This window comes from Falco cherrug, chromosome 8 (assembly GCF_023634085.1).
Source record: "Falco cherrug isolate bFalChe1 chromosome 8, bFalChe1.pri, whole genome shotgun sequence".
Lineage (NCBI taxonomy): Eukaryota > Metazoa > Chordata > Aves > Falconiformes > Falconidae > Falco > Falco cherrug.
Window position 1 is genome coordinate 53,754,289 of NC_073704.1, and position 24,646 is coordinate 53,778,934.

Genomic DNA, 24,646 nt, shown 5'->3' on the forward strand with positions numbered 1-24,646 from the left:
CTTTCACAGCCATGGGCCCGTTTGAAGGCACAAGACTGTCCCCGCCACATGCAGACCTCTCTGCTCGCCAGCTGAACCTGCACCGTTCTGGTTTTGCACGAGCTGGGTCGAGTGACTTGGGCTCAGCTCTTGTCGGTTTGATTCATGGGGGATTTAGCGTGTAATTCCTGGAAAGGGTGCCACAGAGAGATGCTAATCTGTTAAGTTAGCCTAACAAAAAAAAAAAAGGGGGGGGGGGGAGGGAGGAAGTTTGATTGTAACTATGGCCACAAAAAAAATACTAAAACCCACAGGTAATATCGAATCATGGCCTTGTCCGTTAGAATAACTGAAAGTTTTTTTCCTAAAATGTTTCAGCTGAGGAGGGAAGAGTAATGGGAAGACACCACTGCTTTAGTTATAGAGCAGTGGTCCAACAATATTAAACCTGGTTGAACTTTAAATTTGATGCTCGCTTGAAACTCACTGAAACGTGTGAAGCTGCATCCCTGCTGAAGTCCAAGTGAAGCTTGTCCCTTGCCCACGGAGCCGCGGCTGTATCTGTGTGGCAGGGGAGAGGGATAGCTCTCCATGGCCTAAATATTTTGATAATGACTTCAGCGTCATGGCCCAGAGCTTGGCAATGCTGCTGACAGTGGGCTGAGCTGTGGGCAGCTGCATGGAAGAGAAAGTTTAGATGAAGGCTTTGAGCTTTTCACCGTCAAGCATGTGGCAATCGTTCCTTGGGAAAATCCCTGCTGAGTGTGTCTCGTGATTTTTTTTTTTTAATTATTTATTATTTTTTCTTGAATGTGTGGTGTCCTTGGGGGGGAAAAAAAAGATTCTCCTTCTTGGGATGCTGCTGTCTGTAAATCGAGGGTTGTCCTCGTGAGACTCGGGTCAAAGCCACCCTCACACCGTGCGGTCACAGGTTGCTGGGGCTCTGGCTGCGGCGGGTGGCTGTGCTGCCCTCCTGCCTGCACTGCCAGCCTCGCTCAGCCGCAGATCCCCAGGGAAAAGGAATTCAGCTATGAAGAGCAGTCACTATAAAAAAAAAAAAAAAAAAAAGGCAAGTCTTTAAAACAATGAAGTAACAGGTACATTTTAACAAATTTGCTGTTGAAGGCAGCAGGGGGTGGTGACTCATGTAGCTGTGCCAGGGTTAAGTATGGCAAGACCAGGGGCTCAGGGAGCCCCTGCCTTGCTAGCACAGCCTGAGGGTCAGCGGCTGAGCCTCAGCATCGCCCTGTTGCTGGAGCTGCTTTGCTCCCACTGAAGAGAGAATGCAGTCGCATTCAGGAGCAGTGTCTGCATATGCTGCCTCCAGGATGCAGGGTTGGAAGGGGCAGCGTGTCCCCTGTGAAGAGTAGGGTGATGGCACTAGTGCTGCTGGAGTTGGATTAACTGACTTCTGCCTCCTGGCTATAAAAAAGCACCTCACTCCCACCTCCCAGGCATGTGCTCTTCAAAACAGAATGCTCTTCCCATCCAACACATGGAAACCTTCCTGACATTTTTCCTTCTTGTGCAATTCCCTCATAGTTACCTGTGCTCATGCCCTTATTTAACCAACTGAAATGTTTTATGTGTTATTTCAATAGGCAGGAGAAACAGTGAAGGAAATTGTGCCCCACCAAAACCAGCCGATGCCGATGGACCTCGGTGCTTGCATCTGTTAGCATCTTTGAGTTGCTGCCTGCCCTGTATTTCTCTCTCGACAATCGTGGCCAAGCACAGGCGTGCTGCTGGGGTGGCCTCCCTTGGTGGGCTTGTGCTATGGAGATAGCAGAGGGCTGATCAGGTTTTTGTTTTGCCACCAGGACCTTGTTTATCCGATGCTTTTCCAGCACAGTGAAAAAGGGCTGATGGACAGGAGCGCATACTAGCACTGCCTGGCTGAGCCCTGTTCCCTGGCGCTCGGGCATAGTGGCCGTTCAGCCCGTTGCTCAGGCCTCGGCGCTCTATGTACCAAATCTGCTGCAGAAAGTTGCTAGGAAACTCAGAAATGGTTGCGTGGGGTTTTTTTCCCCCCCCCCTTATTTTAATTTTTTCCCAGTGTTGTGGCATTGACTGAATGAAGACCAGGGCAGGGATGCTTCTCTTGGGGCACAGCACTCTTCTAGGGGACCAGTGATTTGAAGGATGTTTCATGCTTCCAAGTTCTAGGCTTATGTAGGCTGAAGATGTTGGATCCATGTGGATCTTCCCTCTCCTCAAACCCTGCCTGGGTATTTGCTCACTTCTTGCTCACACCAGGACCATGAGGTCCACTCAGTCTCTGTAGGTGGGTTATAGCGGTTATAGCACAGAAGCCTCTTGCTGTTGTTGTGGCCTCTGCTGCCGCATTTGGGGGTGAGGCCTGAAGCATCACGTGGAGCTTTTCTGCTCCTTGACTAACGTACTGCTGCTTGAGCTTGTTATCTCTCACCCACTTCTGCTGGGCTGTTGTTGAGCTTTTGAGGCAGGAAAACGTGTACGTGGCATGCTTTGGTCACACTTTTTCAGCACGTCTACATAGAAAACAAGTCCTTGGTCATAGCTTGAGCTCTCTGGTGATGTTACTTTCCTTTGCCTCTAGTTCATAAAACTGGAGGAAGGCATTTCTGCTTTTTTTTTTTTTTTTTAACTAACTTTTTTGACTTATTTTGCAAGCCACTTCCACTTCCCCCTAGCCCTTGCAGAAGTTTTGCCACAGCTGCCAGAGCAGCAGCCCTGGTTCAGCCTGGTGCAGTTGGGGTCCTGCCTGACCCGATGCCCGAGGGATGCATGCCAGTGGGGGCTGCTGTGTGTACCAGGGGCTGCTAGGTGAGGGCTGTACCAGCCTGGCTGCTGCACCCCTGCCTGTGTGTCACCCGCTGGTCTGCTGGGTGGTACCAAGGGCTGAAATCAGCGTTTCAAAAAACCCCACCAAAAAACCCCAAACAAAAAAACCCAACCAAAAAAACAGGCTTCATATACAGTGACAAACTGAAGTGGCTCTAGGGAGCTTGTTGGGCATGGAACTTAATTAAGCTCCCATTGATTATTTGACAATAATACAAGCACTGACTCAAGGCAGTCTATCCTGTGTTTGTTTATTGATGCAGGCGGCTCAGGCAAAGTTCATCAGAAGGCAATTAACCATTACATAATCCCTGAGAAATATGTAAGTGAGCAGTTGCTTGTATACAAAGACACACAACCAGAGTATGGTGCAGGGGGGAAGTCGGAACGATCAACCCTCAAATACAGCACCCATTGAAAGCACCAGGCTTTTTACTCCTGGTTCTCTAACTTGGTGATAATCTGAAGAATCAGCAATCCTGCTGTGGAGGGAGGGCTTACAAGCATGGGAAGAGTAGCTTGCACCAAAAAGATGGTGGCGTGATATGGCAGACTGGCTTAAAAAGGATCATCCCTTGGCTTGGGAAGACACTGCGGATGAGCAAGCCTAGCCGAAGCATTTGGGGCACACTTGGTGCTAGCTCTCTCCTTTCTGCTAGCGAGTGAGAGTTCATACAGGGTTTTCCTCTCCCTCACTTAGAAACTGCTGTGCCTTCGGCAGCGGTCCTGCCCGAGGAAGGACCGAACAATCCAGCCTTCCGGTAATGCGTTCTTTAAAGGCTTAAAATAGTTCCTGCGTTGGTCACGATCTGGTTTTCACAATAGCTCAGAGGGTGAGTCACAGGCAAAGGCCAAACAGCCTCTTCTGTCACCTGAACGGGCACCTCTCGCCCTTTAAATCAACAAGCTGAGCAGTAGTTTCTCTATGCCTCTGCCTTATAAGAGTAAATCCTACTCATTCCCTATTCCCTGGTATTCCCAGTGTGTTTGGCAGTGTCATGGCCAGTGCCCATCTTGGTCCAGAGGACTCCAGCAAGATCCTTTGCCTTGTATCCTGCTTGGCTCCTGGCATGGCTTTCTGGAAGCGGTTTAACGGATAACTTTTAATAAGTTTTCTTTCATGGAATGCATGTTCCAATCCTGTTTCTACAGAGACCTGCCCACTGTGGTCTGTGAGTGTGTCGATTTGCACAAAGGCTGGTAGTGGCCATGAGGGCTTTTCTGGTTTTAAATGCCAAGATTGTAATGAATCTAACAGCTGCCAGCAGAGTGCCCAGGATGCACTGCTGAACTATAATCTGCTCTGTATTTTTTTTTTTTTGGTGCTAATTAGCACTCCAGGGATAAATTATCCATGGCATTAAAGTGGCGGAGCTAGAAGATAGAACTGGATGTGTGCTTTTGACAGACCAGCCATAGGTCATAGACCGGCATCAAACAGTTTCTGTTCTTGGATCTCACCAAGTGGTCCTTTCATTTCTATCCACAAATTTCACTGGAAAAAATGAGAAACAGCATGAATTCTTCAAAGGCTGCACATTTGGGGGTGTTCTACCTGAGAATAGAATCTCTCTCCCCATCTCTCTGTCCTTGATATGGAGTTTTGCTGGGTCGGAGACCCTGTTATTAGGCTGGGATTTGCAGAAGATTTTGGATTTGTAGTTCAAACTATTTTGCAGGATGATTCCCTTTCAGCCGGTGTGGCTAACCAACTTGGTGTTGGCAAGTCATCCTAGGGTGCTTTTTTGATAGTTCTTGGTTTTTCTTCTTTCCTCCATATCATTGTCTCTTCCTTTCTTTGGGATTTAAAGACAAACAAAGCAGCCACCGTGAGAGAAGTTTTCATTTCCCTAGCTGCAAGGTGAGGGCATCCACCCCCTGCCAAGGTACAGGTGAAGCTGCAGAGGGGCTGGTGGCCCCTTTTCTTCCTTTCCACGGCTCCTGGAGAGCGAGCAGCAGATGCTGCCTCTTCCCAGCCTGGTGCTGTGTGTCCCCTGGCCGTGAGGGGTATCAGCCAGGCCTGCAGGTGACAGATTTGGAGATGCTGGTTCCTTCTGCCTAATGGCTAGCTTGGCTTTTTGAGGTCAGAGCAGGCTGTGTTTTGCTTTGTACCCATGTCCTGGGGCAGATTCTGATCTACTGCGCAAAGATAGCAGAAATCAGGAAAGGGCTTTAAACCCCAAAGGATCATCTCATGCCTGGGATTCTGAAACCAGTTCCCAGGGCTGTCAGCATAAGTATTTGGCCTATTTGAGAACCCAACACACCTTCCTGGAAGAATATCTGTGTTGTAATACATTGTGTGCAGGAAAATACCAATGGAGAAGCTGAAGAAAATTGCCAGATGTGAGTTACAGGGAGAGTGCCTGGTGTACTTGGCCAAAATCTGACGCTGCTTGTATAAATCTGGCTGGCTGTGAGCAGCTTTTGGAGCTGGCTGGCTGCTGCGACGGGCTGTGATGCAGCCGTTTGCCTGATGGCAGGCAGCTGCCATTCCCAGGGAGGCTGCTGGGAACGTGGCTGTAGCCTAGTGTCAGGGCTGGAGGATGAGCAGACGGAGAGAAAGAGAAGGTGGAGAAATGGACAGAAGCTTCTTGGATTTCCAAATCTCTTGTGATGATCAATGTGACTTGTTCAGCTCGGTTCAGGAGTGCCCGCACCAGCCGGTGCACATCTCCTGGGTTTGGGCTTGGGGGCCAGGGACCACTCAGGAGGGTATGAGCTGCCCAGCCTCTACGAGTGTTGGTCCTCTCAAGGGCAGCTGTGTGGGGCAACCAGCCTCCTCCCCACGCTACAGTGGGCCAGCCCGGAGGAGACTAATTTTCAAAAATCTCCCATTAAACCTCACAGTCTCAGGTCCCTTTCTGCTTCAGCTTCTGCCGTCCTGCAGGGCTGTGGGGCATTTTGGTCCCTTCTGGGAAGTGCGGTGAGCGCGCTGATTTGTAGCAGTGATATTATCACAGGACCACGGAAAGTACAGGGTCTGTGCCCACACCATCCTCGTGGCATCCCTACCCATGTGAGCTTGTTTCAAAAGCTCATATTCTTGCATCATGAGTTTGTGATGTCCTGAGCTGACTTCTCCTTGGAGATGGTGGTCTTTGCTTCCACTGGTGTGACCTCCCTGTGCTGGCTGGCCTGGGGGGACATGGGACAATGCAGTGCTCCTCTCCCTTTGGGGTGGAAGCTTATGGAATGCCCTCCCTTCCCAAGCTGCATCCCCTGCTAGGATGTGTGAGGAAACGGAGATGGCTGGGTAAACACTCTCATTTGGGGCAGTCCAAGGTGGTGGAGAAAGGTAGCAGCTAATCCCGTAATGGAGATATTTAAAGGCTGGGCATCAGGCAGGGTATACATGGGCTTGTATCTAGAAAGGAAGCGATTGCTGGGGGTTGCTGGGTTGCTCACCCGTTAGTCTTAGGAGTAACGATGAATGAGGTCAGGCTGCCAGGGTGAACATATGGGCTGTGGTCTCTCCCCCACCCACAGCTTGCAGCCTGGTTTGCAAAACTATGTCCTCCAGCTCAGCACCCAGCACCCCTGCATGCCTTAGCAAGCCCAGGAGGGGTTGGGGGTGGCAGCGTGGCTGCTGGGGTGGCTCCCCCAGGCTTTGGGATGAGGATATGTTGGTTCAGACCTCTCAGTGGGAGATGATGCTGTGGGGGGACTGGGGCACGCTCTGCTCCTGGGTTTTTTCAGGTGCCTGCAGGGCCCCGGCATCCTGGAAGCGCTGAGCTGGCTGGGACCCCGCTGGTGGGAAGCGTGCGATGGCTGACCTCCAAGGGAAGCCCCACCTCTTCTCACAATATTTACTTCCCCTCCTTGGACCTCTCCCAACACCATAAGTGCAGAGCAAACAGTGGGGCACTTCTTGCTCCGATTTGGAAGTGCTGTGCTTTTCCCTGTGCTTTTCCCCATGCTTGCTCTGCACCGCATCTCTCCCTGCCCCGTTCTGCGTGCCCTCCTGTGGGCATCTGGCAGCAACTGGGTAAGAAACAAACCAACCTGACCAAAAGACACCCCCTAATTCCTTCTGAAACCAGTGTGGGCTGCCGCCTTCCATTTGGGCAGTGAGCCCAGATGGAAATGGATTTGTCCCCTGTTGTAAAGACACGGCTGTCCATGCCAACTTGTGAATGCAGCAAGTCTTCAAGACCCAGCAGAGACTCAGGGTCTGTTGTTTTCCTCCCTCCCTTGTATGATTTTTCTTTTATTACTTCCCCCTCCTCCCCAGCCTCTTCCTTGGTACACAGTTATACTATCACCTAAGCTGTATAAAACCGTTCAGCGGGGCTTGTTGTGTTTATACTAGGAATTAATCCTCCTGTAAGCTCCCGTGTAGGTTTCCCAAACAGATATGTAAGCTACAGAGCGGTGAGAAAGGTCACAACTGGAGCTTGCTCAGCTCCTCTGGTGAGGACATCTACAGTGGGACTTTTGCCCCTGGGGGAAGGCAGCCCAGAGTGGGTGCGATGGAAGGAACATGGGTTCCAGGAAACTGGAATCGAGCCATGGGGGCTCTCGTGCGTCAGTAGGGAGCAGAGCAGGTGAGCTGCAGGGATTTCTCCAGTCCCTTGATCTGCTGATTCAATGCCCTTCTGGGAAGGGCAGGGTGCTCCTGAGTCAGCAGCTCCTGTCTCACCCCCTCTCCCAGTTTACAGCACATCTCACAGTGAAGCCCCCTGTGCAGACTGTCTCACAAACACCCTTTTGGTGTTTTGGTGCAAACTTCTAATTTTTTGTAACAATTTGTTCAAATTGCATTTGCAAAATGCAGTCTCGCCCTGGCATTTTTGGGGGGAGCCAATGGACAGTGCTGGGTGGATGATACTGAAATGGTCCTCCATGGGACTGGCTCCAAGGCTCACCTGGCACTGCCTGCTTACAGATCCTTGCTTTTAGCCAAGCCTTTCACCAGCTGCCTTTTCCTCTTGTTGGGTGGGGGCACAAGAGGAGCAGGGTGATAAGAAACACGTCTGCAAATGCTTCCAGTCCAGCATTAACAGCCTTTTGTAGGTGTGTGGCACCTACCAGCAAAGCAGCCCCTGTGCAGCTGTCGGTGCCCCCTTCCTAGGCAGTGAGAGCTGCTTGGGGAAGGAGGTCAGCAAGCTGCTAACCCAAGGGTACACATCTGCTTTGTGAGGAACGGGCAGGGAAAGTCAGCAAAAGTTTTCCAGCTGCTAGGACAATGAGGGTTTGGTGGTTTTCTGGTTATTTGGTGAGTAAGTTGGTTAAAGGCACTACGTAAAGCAAGGGGGCAGCTGGAAGAGCATGCATAGTATTTTTCGTACTGTGATCTGAAGAGCTACTAATATGCAACACCAGGAATACTGGCCAGTCCTGGGAAATCAACACCCCCCCTTCTTGTTGCTTTACTTGCCGAGGAAGTGATCGCTAAGTTTCCCTCGTGTGTTACAGAAAACTGCCCTGGTGAGGAAGGGCTGTTTGGGGTGGTGATGGTGTGCAGCTGTACTGTGAATGTGGCTGAATTATCTGTATACTCAGGACTTCTAGTAACTGAAAATATCACCTACAATATCGGAGAATCTCTGTACTCTGAGGTTTTCTTGCTTCCTTTTTTTTTTTTTTTTTTAATCCTACAAACAATAGGATGCAGCTCCTTTTCTAGAAGCCTCTTTCTCCCCATGATGGGCAGTGGTGTGGGCATTGGAGACTGGAGGGAGGAAGGGGGATGCTTTGGCCCTGACGCATTCATCCTCTGCAAACCTGTGCGCAGGCTGAGGAAGCAGAAATGCATCTGCAAGCTCCCATGCTTGTGTTGTGGCTGGTACCAGTCAAGCTGAGTGTGAATTGGAGGAGCAAGAGTTGTGCAAGTACTGTGTGCTCCTGGCTCTCCTCGCCTTTGTTTTACTAACACTCGTTTTGTCTTGCAGGCTAAGAATAAGGAAACTGGTGCTTTAGCAGCTGCCAAAGTCATTGAAACAAAGAGTGAAGATGAACTGGAGGATTACATGGTGGAGATTGAAATACTGGCCACCTGCGATCACCGGCACATCGTCAAGCTGCTGGGAGCGTTTTATTGGGATGGCAAGCTCTGGGTAAGAGGCTGTTGCTGTGTGTGACCTGTAGAGCTGCACATTTCTCACCCTGCAGAGAGGAAATGGCTAATTTATGGCAAACCAAAATCTCTGTATCAGCTTAAAGCATCAGTGTGAATTAGAAATGACTACCTAGCTGTGTTCTACTCACTGTGCCATCAGTGCCTGGATTTTCCCCACTTTCTTTGAGCAAGCTGTCTTCCAACTAAAGCTGCTTATAAACAGCCCAGGGAAGATCAAGAGATCTTCGTAGTGAAGTGAAAACTGGAGTTTGATTTATTTTTATTTATTTATTTATTCCCACCATTTGGAGTTTGTAAAGGTAGAAGATACAGCACCACTAAGGGCATGTGTTCTCCACTCAGTCCCTCTTTTGAGAGACAGATGGAAGGGTAACCCCGTGGGTTTTTTTATTTGTGTCTTATTTCTGGCTCAGCATCAGTAATGCAGAGGCAACTGATAACAAAGGCTCCATTTCCCATGGCTGTGGAGGCACAGGGACATAAAATGCAATCCAGTGGGTTAGCGCAATGGTTAGTTGTGCTGCAGCTGGAATAGCTGCATCTCTTTCCCCTAGCCTGGCAGGTATATATGTTCCCCCCCTGCCCCCTTTCTGCTGTTTTCTTTGAGACTCTAGCAGCAGAGGAAGGTGACTGTGAAAGGCACCTTCCTGTGTGCTGCCCAGGGAAAGGTGCAGAGGGCTGGAGAGGGTGAGGGCATGAACCCCTGTATACTTGCCCCATGCTCGATTCAAATAACTGTGCATGCAGGTGTACCTCTGTCAAGGTAGTGTAAATCCGGTGAATATGAGGATTCTCAAACCCATCTTTTTGGCCAGTTCATCTGCTGCTTCCTAGAACTACTGGCAAGTCAGGAGAGTGTCACAGCTTGTGTTCAGCAGCTCTGTTACTTTTCGCTTCCTCTTTGTAACGTTTCAGATACCTTTGTGACCTCCCAGGGTAATCTTACTAGAGTTTAACAAAAGAGGTCTCGGCTTTTGAGACTGGCACTTCTGTGAGCTGAGCTGTCAGAGCCATCAGTCCCTGCTTGTTGTGCCGAGGTGGGCTGAGCCACGGGGCTGTCGCTGGAATAACGCAATCCATGTCGTCTTCATTCCTCAGTTAAGCAACACGGGAGAGGTACTGTTTGTTGGGCAATGTGTGCTTATTCAGCAAGTACTTTTTGCAATGTCAGATGCATTGGTGTCCCTTCTTACTGGAAAAAAACTTGAAAAGCCCCCAACGTCTCAGCACCCTGCTTAAGAGGGCTGCGGTACCCAGCCCTGACCACTTCCTTCTGTGCATCTCCTTGCTTGGAGGGAGCTGGGCTGCAGGTTGTGCAGAGGCGTGGTATTTGGATGGCTGCTAATTGCGATGCTGAGCCCTGGGTACAGTAAAGAACAAAATAAATATGTACCCTTCTAAGGAAGTGAAAGGCAAACATCCCTCCTAGGAGGGGACTCAGGATTTGGAGAGATTGCAACTGCAGGAAAACTAATCTTGGCAAAATGAAAAAGGCAAACGTACACCCAGCTTGGGTGAGAGATGGGGCTCGCTTATATTCCACCTTGTTCTGCTGTTTTTTAGCTCCCTGCTTTGTGCCTGGTCTGCCTCAATTTTATACATTGGCCTTGGCCGTTCCCTCTCAAATGTCAGCCCCCTCCCCTTTCCCCTGCTACCTCCTCCCTGCAATAGGAAGCTTTGCCTTCCTTCCTGTAGGGAAAATGGATTGCAGAGCTCCTTGGCTCTGCTTTTGTCTAAGAAGTGCTTTGTAATGTCATATGCTTGCTGACCTACTAAAATTAAACAGCCTCTTTGAAACTACTGGAACAAGAGCCTCCTGTATGGGGCTCTCCCGTGCGGGCAGATGTTACAGCCTTGTCTGTTGTTTTGGGAGGAGGGTCGTTCTCTTTCTTTAATTACATGAGCGGCATTTGCATTTCATTGCTCAGGCTGTTCCTATTAATGCTCTAGTGTTTTACTGGCTTTGAGTGAAGTAAATAAGCCAGGCTGTTATACTTCTGGAAGGCATCTAGTCATTACCAGGTTTTCCCTAAAGCCAAAGGCTTCCACTTCTTGGTCACCAGGCTGCTGGGGAAAATTTGCATCCAAATATAAACACCGGCTTTCATTGTCTTGTCCATATCCCATCCCCGTTTCTGTCTGTGCAGTTGTTTTAGCCAGCATTTTCCTGGACCATTTGCAAAAGGTCCATTTGCACAATGGGTGCATGGACTCTGCTGCGCTTTTCAGGCTTTGGGTAAAACTGCTGCGGGGTTGCGAGTCTTATCTGTGGTCCGCTTTGGTTTCCTTGTCCTTGCAGCCCGGTGTGGAAAGACAATGTTCAAAGTGAGAAAGGAGCAGGAGTGGGAGCATGCAGACAGGCTGGCAAGGGGTCCAGACGTGCCTGACCTCCTGGATGGCAGGAGCTCTTTGGCTCTGAATAATTTACAGCTCAGTCTGTGCCACAAGCAGTCTCAGCCGACGCCGCTGAGAAGGGCTCTTGCTAAATCAGTCTCTTGACTGTTCTCTGACTCTTGAACTAACAAGGAAAATATGTGAGGAAACCTGGCCTTTGGTGGTGGCTGCTGCTGCAGAAGCTTCCTTGTCCCCCTGAGCTGCGTTAGGTCCCTATGGCTCCTCTCTGCCAGGGTTTGGCTTTGTGCTTCAGTAACCAGGAGGTGACATGCAATATTTATGGAGCAAAAAAACCTTTCTGTGCAAGGGCAAGTGGCTTATCCTGCGGCAGCTGCTTTGAAATCCATAGCACTGAAATGGAAGGAGAAACTGGCAAATTCCTCTTGCTTTTATACCTGATCAGCTTCAAGCTGAAGGAGGAGAACCCCAGCTCTTGTGTGGGACAGAGCAGAAGCCCACTGCAAATCACAGGCAAGGGCTTGGAGGACCACAGTGAGTCTCCAGGAATATAACTGGTGAGATGACAGCATCCAGTATGAACTTCCTTAGCATATAAATATGCTGCAGAGATGCCGTGCCCTCACCAGCGGCTGCTGTCTTGTTCCGTTCCCCCTTCCACCTTCTGTTCTCCGCTAGTGGCAGAGTCTTGAGCTGGTTGAAAACAGCCCACGGAGACTTGCAAAACTGCAGTGGTGGGAGCTTTCATGATTTTATTTTATTTTTGTTATAAGCCCTGTGGCATTTGATGTTCTTTTGCATAAATCCCAGCTGCTGGAAAAGGGAGCACCAAATGAAAGCTGAGAATCTCATGCTATTAAAAAAAAAAAAAAAAAAAAAGTCTGGTTTGAGTCCTTGTGGCTGGGCCACATTTTAAAGTCCTTTTTTCCTGAAGTGTGATGTAGGACTTGGAAACACAAAGGCAAATCTCTCTCACCCAATATATGTGCCGCTTTTAAAAACGGACTTTTTAAAGCTATTTGGTGTCTGAGGAATGAGGCCAAGGTATGGGGTTTGAATACTTGGAATCAATGGTGATGAATTTGCACTGATGATTATTAGTACGTGGGAAAGAAAGACAACAGACCTTGTGTGTTGTGTCCCTCTTAAGGGCCATGTGTTTTTTTGATGTGTTTTTCTCCCCCCCTGCCTTCTAAAACAACACAAAAAGACAGAAACCTCAGAGGAAGGGAGGAACTTTTGTATCTCCTGCTCTGAATATCCTTTCTGCTTCTGAGTGTCTCTTCTTGCCAAGAGAGGAGCGATAAGATGACCAGGGAGGAGAGGTCTCCTTTGGAGTGATGAACTCCAACTTTCCTGCGGGACATCTCTGCTCCCAGGGGACACTGGGCACCTCTGGCGGACAACCCAACACGCTGTGGTAGCTGATCCACAGAGTGGGGTGGGAAACCTGGGATCCCTCCTGCAGGAGCCTGTCAGAGATGCTCCATCATCGAGTCTGTAGGGTTCTCGGGAAATTAACTGAGATGTCATTAGGCCCCAGGTATTTAACCGCAGGATTCTGGTGGTGGTGGTACAACATTTCTAGCAAAGCACTGGGGAATTCTCTTCCCCCTCTCTCCTTTTCTATAAACCATGGTTGCTATAGCAAACAGGCTTTTGAATAAACAGACGTTTCCTGGAGATCAAAGCAAAAATCACTGTACCATGCAGGTAACCCTGCCTTGCCGGAGTTTTTTGGGGATGTTTAATTTAATCAGCTTAGAGTTTCTTCTCACCAGCCAGCTGTGTGGGTATGTAACTCTTACAGCTTGCAGATAGACACCAGCTTTGTAGCAAGTCTTTGTACTTCCCTTAAAAAAGCGTTTTGCATTTTCTGTGGGCAGGCCCTGACCTGTTTAGCCAGGGACTTTTTGGATTGCTACCCCTTTGATATGGATGTTGACTGGAGATTTGGGCATTCTTGAAAATCCTGTATCATAAAGAAATGTTTGTTATCCCATGCACTAGACTGCTGGGCTATGTAAAGCATCTGCAGTTTTTAATTCTAAGTTGGAAATACTTCTTCTTTAAAACAAACAAAAAAGAAAGCTGATAACAGTATCAGATTCCCTAAGGTTTTCCTTCGTGAAGGGAGGTTATTGCAACTTGCAGGGATGTCTCACAGGGTGAGCAGCCTGAGCTGTGGCTGGATGCCTGCGGGACACCCCTTTGCCTGAATGCTGTACCAGACCGGGGCTCTCCAGGCTGCTTGGTCGTCTGTCCCCGAGGAATCTGAGGGCTATTCATGTCCCTTTAAAATCTCACTTGGCAGGATAGTTGCAGTCTAAACTGGCCCTTCCTGCTTGGCCTCATGCTCCTGAAGCTTTGTACCGAACTTCCCCCAAAGTGCTTGAACAGTTGTTTGCAGCTCGCTGCGTGTAGTGCTCGAGCATAGCACAGGGGAGACCCAGAAAAACAAAGTAATCCCAAACTTGTGAACTTTGTTAAACAGCTACCCAATGTTGTAGAGGAACAACCCTTTACTTTCTCTTCCTCCTTTCCCCCAACTGCAGAAACTCACATCTGTGCCGGTTGTGGCTGCACCCCGTGAGCACACAGCGCTGTGTTGCTGGTGGGGCTCTGCACTGCTACCAACGAGCTGCTGCAGGATAAGCCCTGTGGGGCAAACTGGTGTGGGGGTGGTGTTTGCTGGACCAGTTTTTAAATTCCTACCCGTCCAGAACTTGGGCAGAACTGCAAAACAACTCCAGTAACTTCTGCAGGGAGGGTAGGCGAGGGGCAGCTGTGGGCAGACATGTGCGCACATCAGGATAAGGCATCGCTGTGCCCTGGGGGCTGGGAGTGTGGCAGGGCTGTCACTGTGTCCCCTCCCTGTCCTTAGAATCTGCTAGATGCACATCATCTTGGCCAGGGCTGGAAACTGGAAAAAGCAATGTAGCCCAGTGTTTTTTTCTCTGACACCTCCCTGGGTTTCCAGGGCCAAGCAATTTGCTGTCCAGAGTGGTCTAACTGACCTGAGTGGGTGCTCACTTCTGCTCTGACCTTGGAACGGTGCCTTTGCCAGCTAGGATGCTGCGGAGTGGGTGTCTGGGTGGCATCTGCCCTCCCCTCCCTGCCACCCGCTGTCTGCCTGCGGAGCAGTGAGGCTTCTCTCTGCCTCACCCTTATGCAGGTGACTTTACTGCCTTTCCCAAAGGCATGGAGGTCCAAGTCTTCTTCTGCCCTCCTCCGCTGTAAAGCGGGGCAGCAGGTTGCATGAGACCAGCGTATCTGCTCTGCCTTGTGAACGTGAGCTTTAGCATTCAGGCTCCTGGCAAGTCACTGGAAATCCTATTTTGAGTAAAACTGGGGCTTTCCCTTAAAGCAAGGATGGAAACAGAGTGATTTTGATCAACCACCGAGAACAACTCACACAGCAGGCAAATCTCCGTAGGCCCACCAAGTTCAAGAGCTCTTCTACAGGTGGCAGCATGACAATGCAAACTAGAATAGAAGCCTTTGTCTACCATCCTTTATACAGGATAACGTTGCAAGAAAAGGTTATTGAAGCAATAATAATGCCTTGTGATTATGTGCCCTTGTCATTTATACACCCCAGAATGCTTTTATAAAGAGACTTGTTGTCATTATCCCAGCCATTAGAAGGGGGAATGGAGAGACAGAGGAGAATTTGCCTAAAGTTTACCCAGCAGGTAAATGGTACTTGGGAATAAGTCTAATGTGCTGAATCCCGGTCCAGGATTATAACCACAAGGCCACAGTTTTATGAAAAGAAAGCAGCAGACAAGAAGCCTATAGACAAATCCGTTCTCAAAGCACTTTAGAACTCTGTTTAGAAATGAATTGCCATAAGCCACGTTCCCGCTTGGCTGGCTTACCAGGGGAAATGCTAAGAAACAATGTTTGCATACAAATGAATATCTATGAACTACCTGTGTACAGGAGACGGTGCCTTGAAACCTAGCTTCGGCCTGTGCCCTGGAACAAGCAATAGATTGCAGGTTTAGACATCTTAATTTTATTTCGAATGTAGCCTGAAAGTTGTCATTTGGGAGGGAGGGATGGCCTTTTGCAGACCTTATGGCTCGGGGTAGTTTCCATTGACTTCAAAGCCCTCACTGAAACAGTTAAGCAGCACTAATCTCATCTTGTGTGATGGATCCGGGCACCTTGTGTTGTGAATTTGGGGGCGATCAGAACAAATAATTGTTTCTAGAGGAATGCCAGACAGGAGTAGAAAACTTGTAAAGTCCTTTGCTACCCCTCCAATGAGTCATGCTGCTGGCCAGGCGAGGCTTTGAGGACACATTGGAACTGCTGGCTGTTATAAAAGACATCAGGAAACTTGTCCTGGGTCAGACTCTGGCTCTGATGGTGAGCTCTGCCATTCTGAAAGGCATCGCCTGTTTTAGATGTTGGCACAAACTTGGGGTGCTTGAGGCTGGTGAATCTTCACACTGAAGAAGCAACTTGTTCCTTTTAGCTACTTATATTTGGAAGGATTTTCTGCAGTTTGCTTCCCATCCAGTGATGAATGCTGCTGGTGAACTGAATGGCCTCTAAATGCTGATTAACTTGGTGAGAGAAGGGGGATCCCAGTCACAGCTCTCCAGGCAGCAAAGGCTTTGCCCCATGCCCGGGCAGAGAGCCATAGCCTTAGTGGGTTTTTTTTCTGGTTTCTATAGCAAACAAGAGCACTGGCCTTCCTCCCACCATCCCTGCTCTACAGAGCATGAGGCTGGGAGCCCTGAGCACTTAGAGCCAGTCCTGGTCTTGGTCCCTGAAGGGAGAGCTTGTGAAAAAGCCTGTGCATGCTGCACTTGACTCTTTCCACAGCGCTCGGCATCCAGGTACCACTGCCTGGTTGCGGCCGTGCTGACCCTCTCTGCATCTTGTAGCTGTTTGTTCGCTGGCTGTAGGTGTTCTTGGATTCTCGTCCCTCTGGGATGCTGACTAGCAAGTCGGGATGGTGAATACAAAGGGGTTGGATATCAGCCCTTGCCAAAAGAAACTAAATACCCTGTGTAATTCCAGCAAGGAGAAGGATGCTTTTTTTTTTTTTTGCAGTGTCAAAACCATTTGGTTAAACTAAAAGGAGTTTTGTTTTATTCTGCCAAAACTTCAGTAGGAGTGGGAATATTTCTGCTCACCTGTGGGGGGTTGGTTCAAGGAAATATTTTGTCATCTCAGAATGACCTGGATGTGAAGAGCTCATCCCCAGTCTCCTTATGATCAGCAGGGAACTCTGCATTTCAGGAGGAGTATGCAGCATTATCTGACTTTGTTCTTGATAAATTCATCTGCTCTGAAACTCTGTAAGCCTTGGGTTTCCTCACTTACTGCCCTGCATCTTCTTTCCTCCACACATTATGGGGATAGACTTTTTTTTTTTAAATTTCAAATAATTTTCTCTGTAGGTTATTTTGTTCAGAAAAGGGGGGGGAGAAAAGGTTTATTATATTTAAAGTCTCTGAATAGTGCCCTTGTCTGTAAGGGAAAATTGGCAAGCTTGGAGCGCTCTCTTACAGAGAGCTAATTATTTCGCTTCCACCTACAGCATACTTGCCATGTCAGGCAAGCTGTTGACATTTGTGCTCCGCTGTGGCAGCAAAGAGGCTTCTGGTGGCTTCTGTATTGTTTTATGGCTTCTCCCGTGTGTGCTGAGGGCTGGCTGCAGTTGGAGGGGAGCACAGAGCTGGTGGCTTTTCCAGGCGCTGGTGATTCCTGAGTGTTCATCCCTTCTTGTGTTGGTGGCACGCTGGCCTCGTGGGGCTCTAGAAATGAGGTTGGGAAGGACGTTGTGTGTCCTCAGTGTGTGGTAGGCTGCTGTAGTGTCTTGCCCTGTCTTCAGCCCTCAGCAAATAGCTGGAGCAGCTCAGCCTTGCTCTGAATTGGCCCATCAGGCTTAGGAGCAACGCTAGAGTCATCTGTTCCCCGTTTTCTTCCAGCCCTTTGGCATGCGTTGGGTGAAAAGTGTTGGGCAGGAGGGTGGTGGGGAAAGTGCCAAGTTAAGTGGGTGTAGGAATGTGATCCACCTCCTCCCTCTGTTCCATAACGTGAACTTAATCCTTGGACTTCAGTCGGAGCAGGGCAGGCTGGCTGAGATAATGGGGAGACTTGACACACTTTGCAAACAAAGCTTCACCAGCCAGCATGGCCCTTGGTTTCAAAGGAGAGAATAGAGCTGACCAAATGGTATTTAAAAACCAAGGTGGTGCTCCCCAAAACCAGCCCCTGTGCTATGGGGGGAAGAGGGGAGCTGCTGCTGGGAGGGCTGATGCACTGTTGCTTGTCCTGCCTCCCCTTGCAGCTGGCTGGACAGCATAGTTTTGCAGTTAACCAGCAGAACTTGGGTTCATATGTCAAACAGAGGAGTAAAGGACATGCCCCTTGACCTTACTAAATGTGGTTTCTGTGCCTAAATATATCACTGTGTTCTTTCCATCAGCAAGGAATGGCTCTCTCCGCTGGGGTTTGTGTCACTTGGAAGCTGAAGCCCCTTTCTCAGTTGTTGGAGATGAAAATGTGTCCAAAGCTTTTCCTAGATCCATGGGGATGGGTTCAGCCCATCAGCCCAGGAGACACGATGGGCTTGGAAGGACAGGGGGTGGAGCTGAGTGGGGTGGCGCTTCACCCCGTGCTCAGGTGTTTGGAGGTGTTGAGTGTGGGTGGAAGCCCCAGCAGATTAGCAGGGCTGGGTACGAGCTGTTCATGGGGAGGGCGCTTGGCTTCCCTACGTGTCTGGGCCATAGCTGGGCTGTGGAGGTGGTGCTGGCATCTTGGGGTACATGTGGAGGTTGCCATCTGCGGCCCAGGTGGCCGCTCTGCATGCGGGACTGGGCTTTGCCTGTGTGCCTCTGGCACAGAGCAGTCTCAGGATTGAGCTTGAGGTCTGGATCCATCGTTGATGTGGGCGGCTTTCGGGCAAATGGCCATTTATGTTCTTTGTGCTACACTTTCTCTTTGCTGCAGCCAGTTTGCTGGCCAGGGCTGTCCCCTCCACTGGTCTTGTGCAGATTTTGGCCACTGCTCCAGATGCTCCTGACCTTGTCCGAGTCCTCAGTGCTACAGTAACATGCAAAGGTTGAGAACAGGGATAGCTGTTGCCTCTATCCTTTATTTTGTGCGGCACATATATTGTTGGGCTGAGCAGGCGCGTGGGATGGCCACTAGCAGACTCTGATAGTGAGGAACTGGGGGGGAATGGCGGCATTCAGTAGCTTGTGAACAGCTGTTGTGGGTAGTGGGGCAGGCTCTTCTGGAATCAGGACTGAGGGCTGTAGGAAGATGCTTTCCTGGACTTGCTCTGTCTCCTCTGAGTCAAGACCAAAAGCCCTAGAGACTGTCTGAGCTGTCTGCCACCCACCGCTCCTGCAGGGCTCCAGAGGGAGCCTGCCTCACCCACCGGGCATGATCCAGATGCTGGGAGGCGAGACCTGCCTTGCCATGACTCCATACCCTGTCACGGATGGGGAGGTCTAGACTGTTTCCTCCCACCTCTCCTGCCTTCCCCCGCGCCGCCTGCAATACCAGGGACGTCATCCTGGGCTGTGGGTGCCATGGTGCCAGCGTGGGCTGTGTGAGGGCCTTCCAGGAACCCCCGTCCTGCCCTGGGCTCAGTGCACTGAAGGGAGATTTGCCCTCCCCCCTGAAGCCAGGAAATGTTTTGGGTGGGTTGGCACGGTGCAGAGAGGGGTGCTTATCCCAGGGTGGGCTCCTCCTGCGCTGCCGGGGAGGTGGTGCAAGGTCACGGGTGCTGCCAGCACTGTGTCGCCTGCCTGCGTGCTTGCTCTGCAGGCGTAGAGGATGGGAAGGAAGGCACCGCAGGCTGTGGCTCCCGTTCTGGCAGCAGAAGGGCGGCACTGTGTCTCGTGGCCAAAGCCTTCGCCCTCGGCAGCCGTGGTACAGGGGGCTCAGCGAGCCGCCCCTGTGGGGCTGGGGGCTCTGCGGAGGGGGGGGGGGGGGGGCGGCGCAAGCTACCGTGTCCCACTGGAGGGGCAGCAGCAGGGGCTGGCGGGGAGAGGGGAAGGGCTCTGCAGCCACAAAGGCAGTGGCTGTTACTCAACAGGCGGTCTGTTGAAATTCAGGCAATGGTACATGCCTTGTGGTTTTCACCCAAGGTGATGCCTCGGAGTGCTGCCTCAGCTGCCTTCTCGCCTCCCAGCCACCAGTTTCGCTGCGGTGGGAGGAGGATCCAGACTTCCCCTTTGGGCAATCTCCTTATAGAAAAGTAGGGCCTGCTCTCTTACTGTAGCTCAAAAAGCAGCTTTGTGAAATTCACTGTAAGGGGGTTTCTTTCCCCCTTTCCCTCCTGCACCCCGGCATGAGTGTGGTCCTCTCACTGGGGCTTGTTGTGGGGCTGAGCAGGCTGGTGGCTCGGCATGGGGTGGCTTCAGAAGTGGTGTCCATCACCTGCATGGGCTTCGGCTGGCAGCATCAACGATTCAGCAGATCGGCCCAGCAGGCAGGGAGACGGCAGTGGCAGGCAGCACCGGGGAGGTGCCAATACAGATCCTGGATGCATCAAGGTTTTGTAGGTGGGAGTCCCTGTTAACTGTTCTGCACCATCCTCCCCACCCCACCCTTCACACAGGGCAGCTCTTCTCTCTCTGCAGCACCAGGAGAGCCTGGAGGCAGCCGGTCCCCCCGATCACTCTGGCTCTTTCTCTTTTCTCTTTCTCTTTGTTGCGTTTTTGCTGAATGCAAAAGATTTCTGCCCCCCACCCTGCCCCGCTGCCTCTGAATCACAGGGCTGGTTGCAGTTTACTGCGTTTCTTCCGCTTTTTCTGTAAGCGGGTGGGCGATGGCAGGAAAGCCCTGCTCTTCCCACTGCGGTACCCACACGGGCACACCTGCCCCAGCTCCTTCCTCCTGCCTCTCCCTCCCAGGTCTGCGCACGGGGACAGCCCTGCCACCCTCCTCCCACTGTGGTTTCCCTGCAATGGCAGCTCCACGGGGAGAAGGGCAGACACCTCTGACGGTGAGCATCGCTGAGGCCAGCTGTGGCACACCCCGCTCCTTCTCCATGCCCTGCTCGAACTTGGAGAACACCAATACAGAAGTGATGGCTGCTAGTGGCAGCATCCCTCTAGGAGCTTTGTGCCAGCTCAGCATCCTGGAGAGAGGAGAGGTGGAACAGCTGACAGGGAGGCAACCTGGAGAGCACTTCCCTTCACCGGCTAGGTCTATAAATGGAGCAGAGTTTACTTTACTACATTTACTTTTCTTATCTCCCCAGTCCTGCCATGCCAATACAAGGCAGGAGAGCTGATGGCTGTGCTGGAGGGTGCTTTCTGCTGTGGGTGACAAGGACGCCTCTAAGTTGCCCCACAAATGTGGTAGAGCCACAAGGCTGTGTGTGGGTGATGGAGGCTGCTGTGGCAGCAGGATGCTGCGGGTTGCCTTCTCCCCAGCAGCAGGCAGCTGCTTAAACAAATGAAACCCTCTGCTGCAGATTAGGAGAGGAAACTGAAGTACTCTGGTTTTGAAGCCGTTTCTGGGTGAGGCAGGGTGGTTATGGGGGCAGGTGGATCTTGGGGACACAGGCAACCTCTGGTGGCTGCTGGTGCTCAGGTCTTGGCAGGATGGGAGGTGGCTGGGTGGTTACAGTGCTTAGCACGGCGTGCACCCATGTAGTAATGCCCTGGGTGCTCTGAAGCAACACTGTTGAGTCCAAAGCAACTGGGCTATTCAACGTGTAACTGTGAAAGCAGCAAAGTCACAGGAGGAGCTTGCGGGCACCCGCCACCTCCAGTGACTTGGGAACAACTGGGCTGGCAGCCAAGGGCTCCCCTATCCTAAGGGGACCCGGTGGCCTCCCTGCACAGCCTGCTGCACTCGTGGGAAATGCCTGGCTGCCCAGGACCGCCACCCCCCCAGATGAGCTACCCCCAACTTTCCCAGCTGATGGCTCCTTCCCTCCCCCTCTTCCCCCCCCCCCCTCCCTTCCTGGCTGGAAGAGGCATTTCTGCAGTGCTGCTTCAGAGGGAACAGTTCAGGGACCTCTGCCCTCTGACATGCCAATGGGGTGAGTAAGAGCTGGGCTGCGGGTGTGTCCCCCTCTTAATAGGGCTTCAATTGCAAACCCTGGTTCAGGGACATCAGCTGTTCCACCCTGGGCGACTTGTGCAGTGTTTAGTGAAAATACCTTGCAAGATAAGCTTTTTTAATTCTTTTTTTTTTTTTTTTTTTTAAACATTGTAGAAAGTTCTCAAACACACCCACAAGAGGCAGGACCAGTCCTGCCCAGGGTGGGAGGACTGAGCAGGCTCTCTGTCCTACCTGGGAGGACTTTGGTACCTGGGCAGAAGATGCTGCTCCTGGCTTGTCAGACCCAGAAACTGCACTGGGCGCTAATCCATCCTAGGCTGGCTTTCTGTGTTGGTGTCCCTCTGCCCTTCAGCTGGTGTAAGGTGCCGGAGGGATTCTGCTGGCACAGTGTCTGATCTACTGTCTTGAGCTGCAAAGTCATACAATGCTTTCTCCTAACGTGGTACCCACCTCGCTCAGGTACAACTTAAAGGCCTGTGTCTTTAAGAGTACTTAATTTAAGCAGTAGCTGTTTCATACATATGTATGTATATTTATTCTCCTGGGCAACCCCAGACTCATTGGACCCTGCTTCCTCTCCTCCCAGGCAGTCACTTATTACTTGAACAGTCCAGAAAAAGGCCCCAGCCCCCTCTGCATGCCCCGCTCCCACTTGGGCTGCAAAATGCTTCCAGATCTTGCTGTGCCTAAGGCAGGATTAGGATGAGCCACCGGAAAAATCAAGGTCACCAGCAAAGCCCTTTAACTTGAGTGGACTTGCTTTCAAATTTACGTTTAAATTTAATTTTGCCCATGCAAAAGTTTCTTGAAAAGGAAAGATCATGTAGCATGTGCATGCAGACCCCTTCCTTCATGCTGTTTCACTGAAGGCATAGGAGAAAAGGGCCTCTTAATTTTTTTCTGTTGGTTTGGTTATTTTTAATAGCAGTGCTTGAACTGTGGTATGAAGGTTTTGAGAGGTAGTAAGAGTGGGTTCCTTTCTCTGTCTATAAACCAGGTGCCCAAATCTGTTCCTGTGCGTGCAGCTCGTGCGTCCCCATCGAGCTGCAAATGAGCCCAGCGCAGTGGCTGGGTTTCTTGGCTGCGGCATCAGAGCTGAGACCACCGGGCTCTGGCTGTGCTGGCAGGCAGGCGACAGTCCGTTGCCTTGCTCAGTGATGGGACCTAGCGGCAGATTTCGCATGTGCCTGCAAGGTGTGGTTGCAGCGGCCCGTGGATTAAAAACTGAAGTGCAATAGTGTGTAATCCCTGGGATTTTGAACAGGTTTGAGGTGACAGCAGGAGGGAGCAGGGAGCGCTCCCGTTGCTGCAGCGTGTCCCCGCTGGCAGCCCAGTGCAGCAGAGGGGCTGGGCAGCCTTTGGCGAGGAAGTCCCTGGATTTCTTGTGTGAAGGAAATCATTATAAACAGGATGTTTGCTCCAGCCCCGTCCCAGGCTGTTTGCTGCAGAACCTGCAGCAGGCTCTCAGGCTCCCCTTGCCCAGACCCCAAGTAGGAGGAGGGGGAGGTGTGGGTGCTCCCCCTGACTCTAATTAGTGCGAAGGAGCTGCTTTTAGGATATCAACACCGGGGCAGAGACCCCCACGGGTCTCATGTCTCTGGTTCACAAGACCACCGAAGCTTTTTCAGGACTGGGGTTGTGAAATCTCTGTTGAGCCGTGCCGCTGTGGCTCCGCGGTGAGCCCTGCACAGGGTCCCAGGTGCTGGGAGTGACTGAGCACCACGCAAGCAGCAGCCCAGTGTGGCGTTGGGAGGCGAAGGGCAGCACTGAGAAGGGCACTGTCACTACAGCTGTTGCTCCAGCTGTGGCTTGGGGACACCTCAGTAAAGGAGTAGTCAGCCAATATATCAAAGCATGTGGAAACAGTCCTTGGCAAAGAGTTAAACCCTTTGCAACCCTTGCGTAAAGCACCAGCCTCCTGGCTGCACAGGCTCTTGTCAACAGCTCTCTTCTAGGACCCTCCCAACTCGTCCCTCCTTGGGGTGTCAGTGACCACCTGACTGTCCCCCTCCCCGTTGTGACTCTGGGGATGGTACCCGCACAGCCTCCGCTCTCTGCGAGCTTCTTGCATCCCCCAGCTGGAGGATCAGAGGTGCTGCTGCCACCGGGCTGGCCTTCCTACCTGCTTCTGTGGTGAAATGTTTTTCAGCTGGCCCTGCTCCTGGTAGGAAGTGTGCGTTGGTGTATGAGCTATGGTATGGGATTGCCGGTTGCATTTGTTTAAATCAGCTTTTCTGGGCTGAAATGAGCGCATTAGGTTTTTGGATGTTCAGACAATCTGGCCACACCCAGGATTATTCTTTGGCATCTCTGCCCTTGTTGAAAATGCATATTTTTAAGTTTTCCATATTTCCCATATTCCCAGCGCTTGGCTTGCAGCCTGCTGTGCCTGCATAAACATACACAGTCATGCTGGTTCAGATGGACTGATTTCCCTAATTTTCTCATTGCTAGGCTGAACCCAGATGAAACTGTGAGATGAAACGCATCCCACACGAATCCAGTTCCAGAGTAGGGTGTGTTGTGCTTGGCCCTTCCCCATTTAAAAGCTTGACGTGTCTGACCAGAGCACATTTTTACTGTGCCAGCCGTGCCCCTGGTAGGAAACCTCAGCACAGCATCTGCCCCAGGGGGACCACACTGGGTTCCCGGGGACCCTGCTGACCAAGACTGGCTGTCACCCAGCTGGCTGCCCTCTGTGTGTCTCACCCCTCAAAATTACAATCACGTTTCTCAGTCTGGAGGCTGTGTAAGCGGAGCTGTGTGAGATGCCAGGGGACTTCATTTAGTAGGGACACACAAAGCAGCAGAAGCTGTAAAGCTGCTTGCTGAGCATCAGCAATAAAAGCACCAGAGTCATCTGGATGGCACAGGCCACATAAGCAGCTGATTTGGGCAGGGTTGCTTGAAGATTTCGGACTGTTTAAAATCAAGAGTTGAGCCTGGTAGCATTGACAAGCTTCTCATCCAGGCCTTCCTTACTGACTGGATGTAAGGCAGGCTGTTTCTTGAAACCTGGAGACCACCCTTTTTGGGCAGGTGACTTCCTGAGGTGCCTGGATTGGCAGGAGCAGGAAAGGATTGCCCATGTGAGATGAATGAAACCTTGGACTGTGATTCATTGATGAGGTAGCATCACTTGTAGGGGCAAGTTTTCTGCCAGCTGGATCAGCGCAAAGCTGTGATGCTCAGACTTAGGTGGGATCAGGTCTGCACTGTCTTTCTGCAGCCGCTGCAAGCCCTGCCCTGTGGGCTCGGGTGATGCAGCCAGCGGTCACTCACTTGGCTGGTCTAGGCTAGTGGCAGGTTGGATGGCCTGGCAGATGGCAAGTCCCGCTGGTGGGATCGTGGTATCAC

General features: G+C 51.1%; 1 protein-coding gene across 2 annotated transcripts in view; it reads left to right on the top strand.

Moving 5' to 3' along the window:
• Window positions 1–24,646, top strand: part of STK10 (serine/threonine kinase 10) — a 52,531-nt gene that overhangs the window by 4,100 nt on the left and 23,785 nt on the right. Inside the window, exon 2 of one of the 2 annotated variants that reach the window (XM_055718356.1) lies at window positions 8,697–8,861. In XM_055718356.1, the coding sequence (XP_055574331.1) occupies window positions 8,697–8,861 (165 nt within the window). Of the gene's footprint in view, window positions 1–8,696; window positions 8,862–21,246; window positions 21,267–24,646 lie in introns of those variants that run through there. The other variant, XM_055718357.1, reaches the window with a different exon arrangement.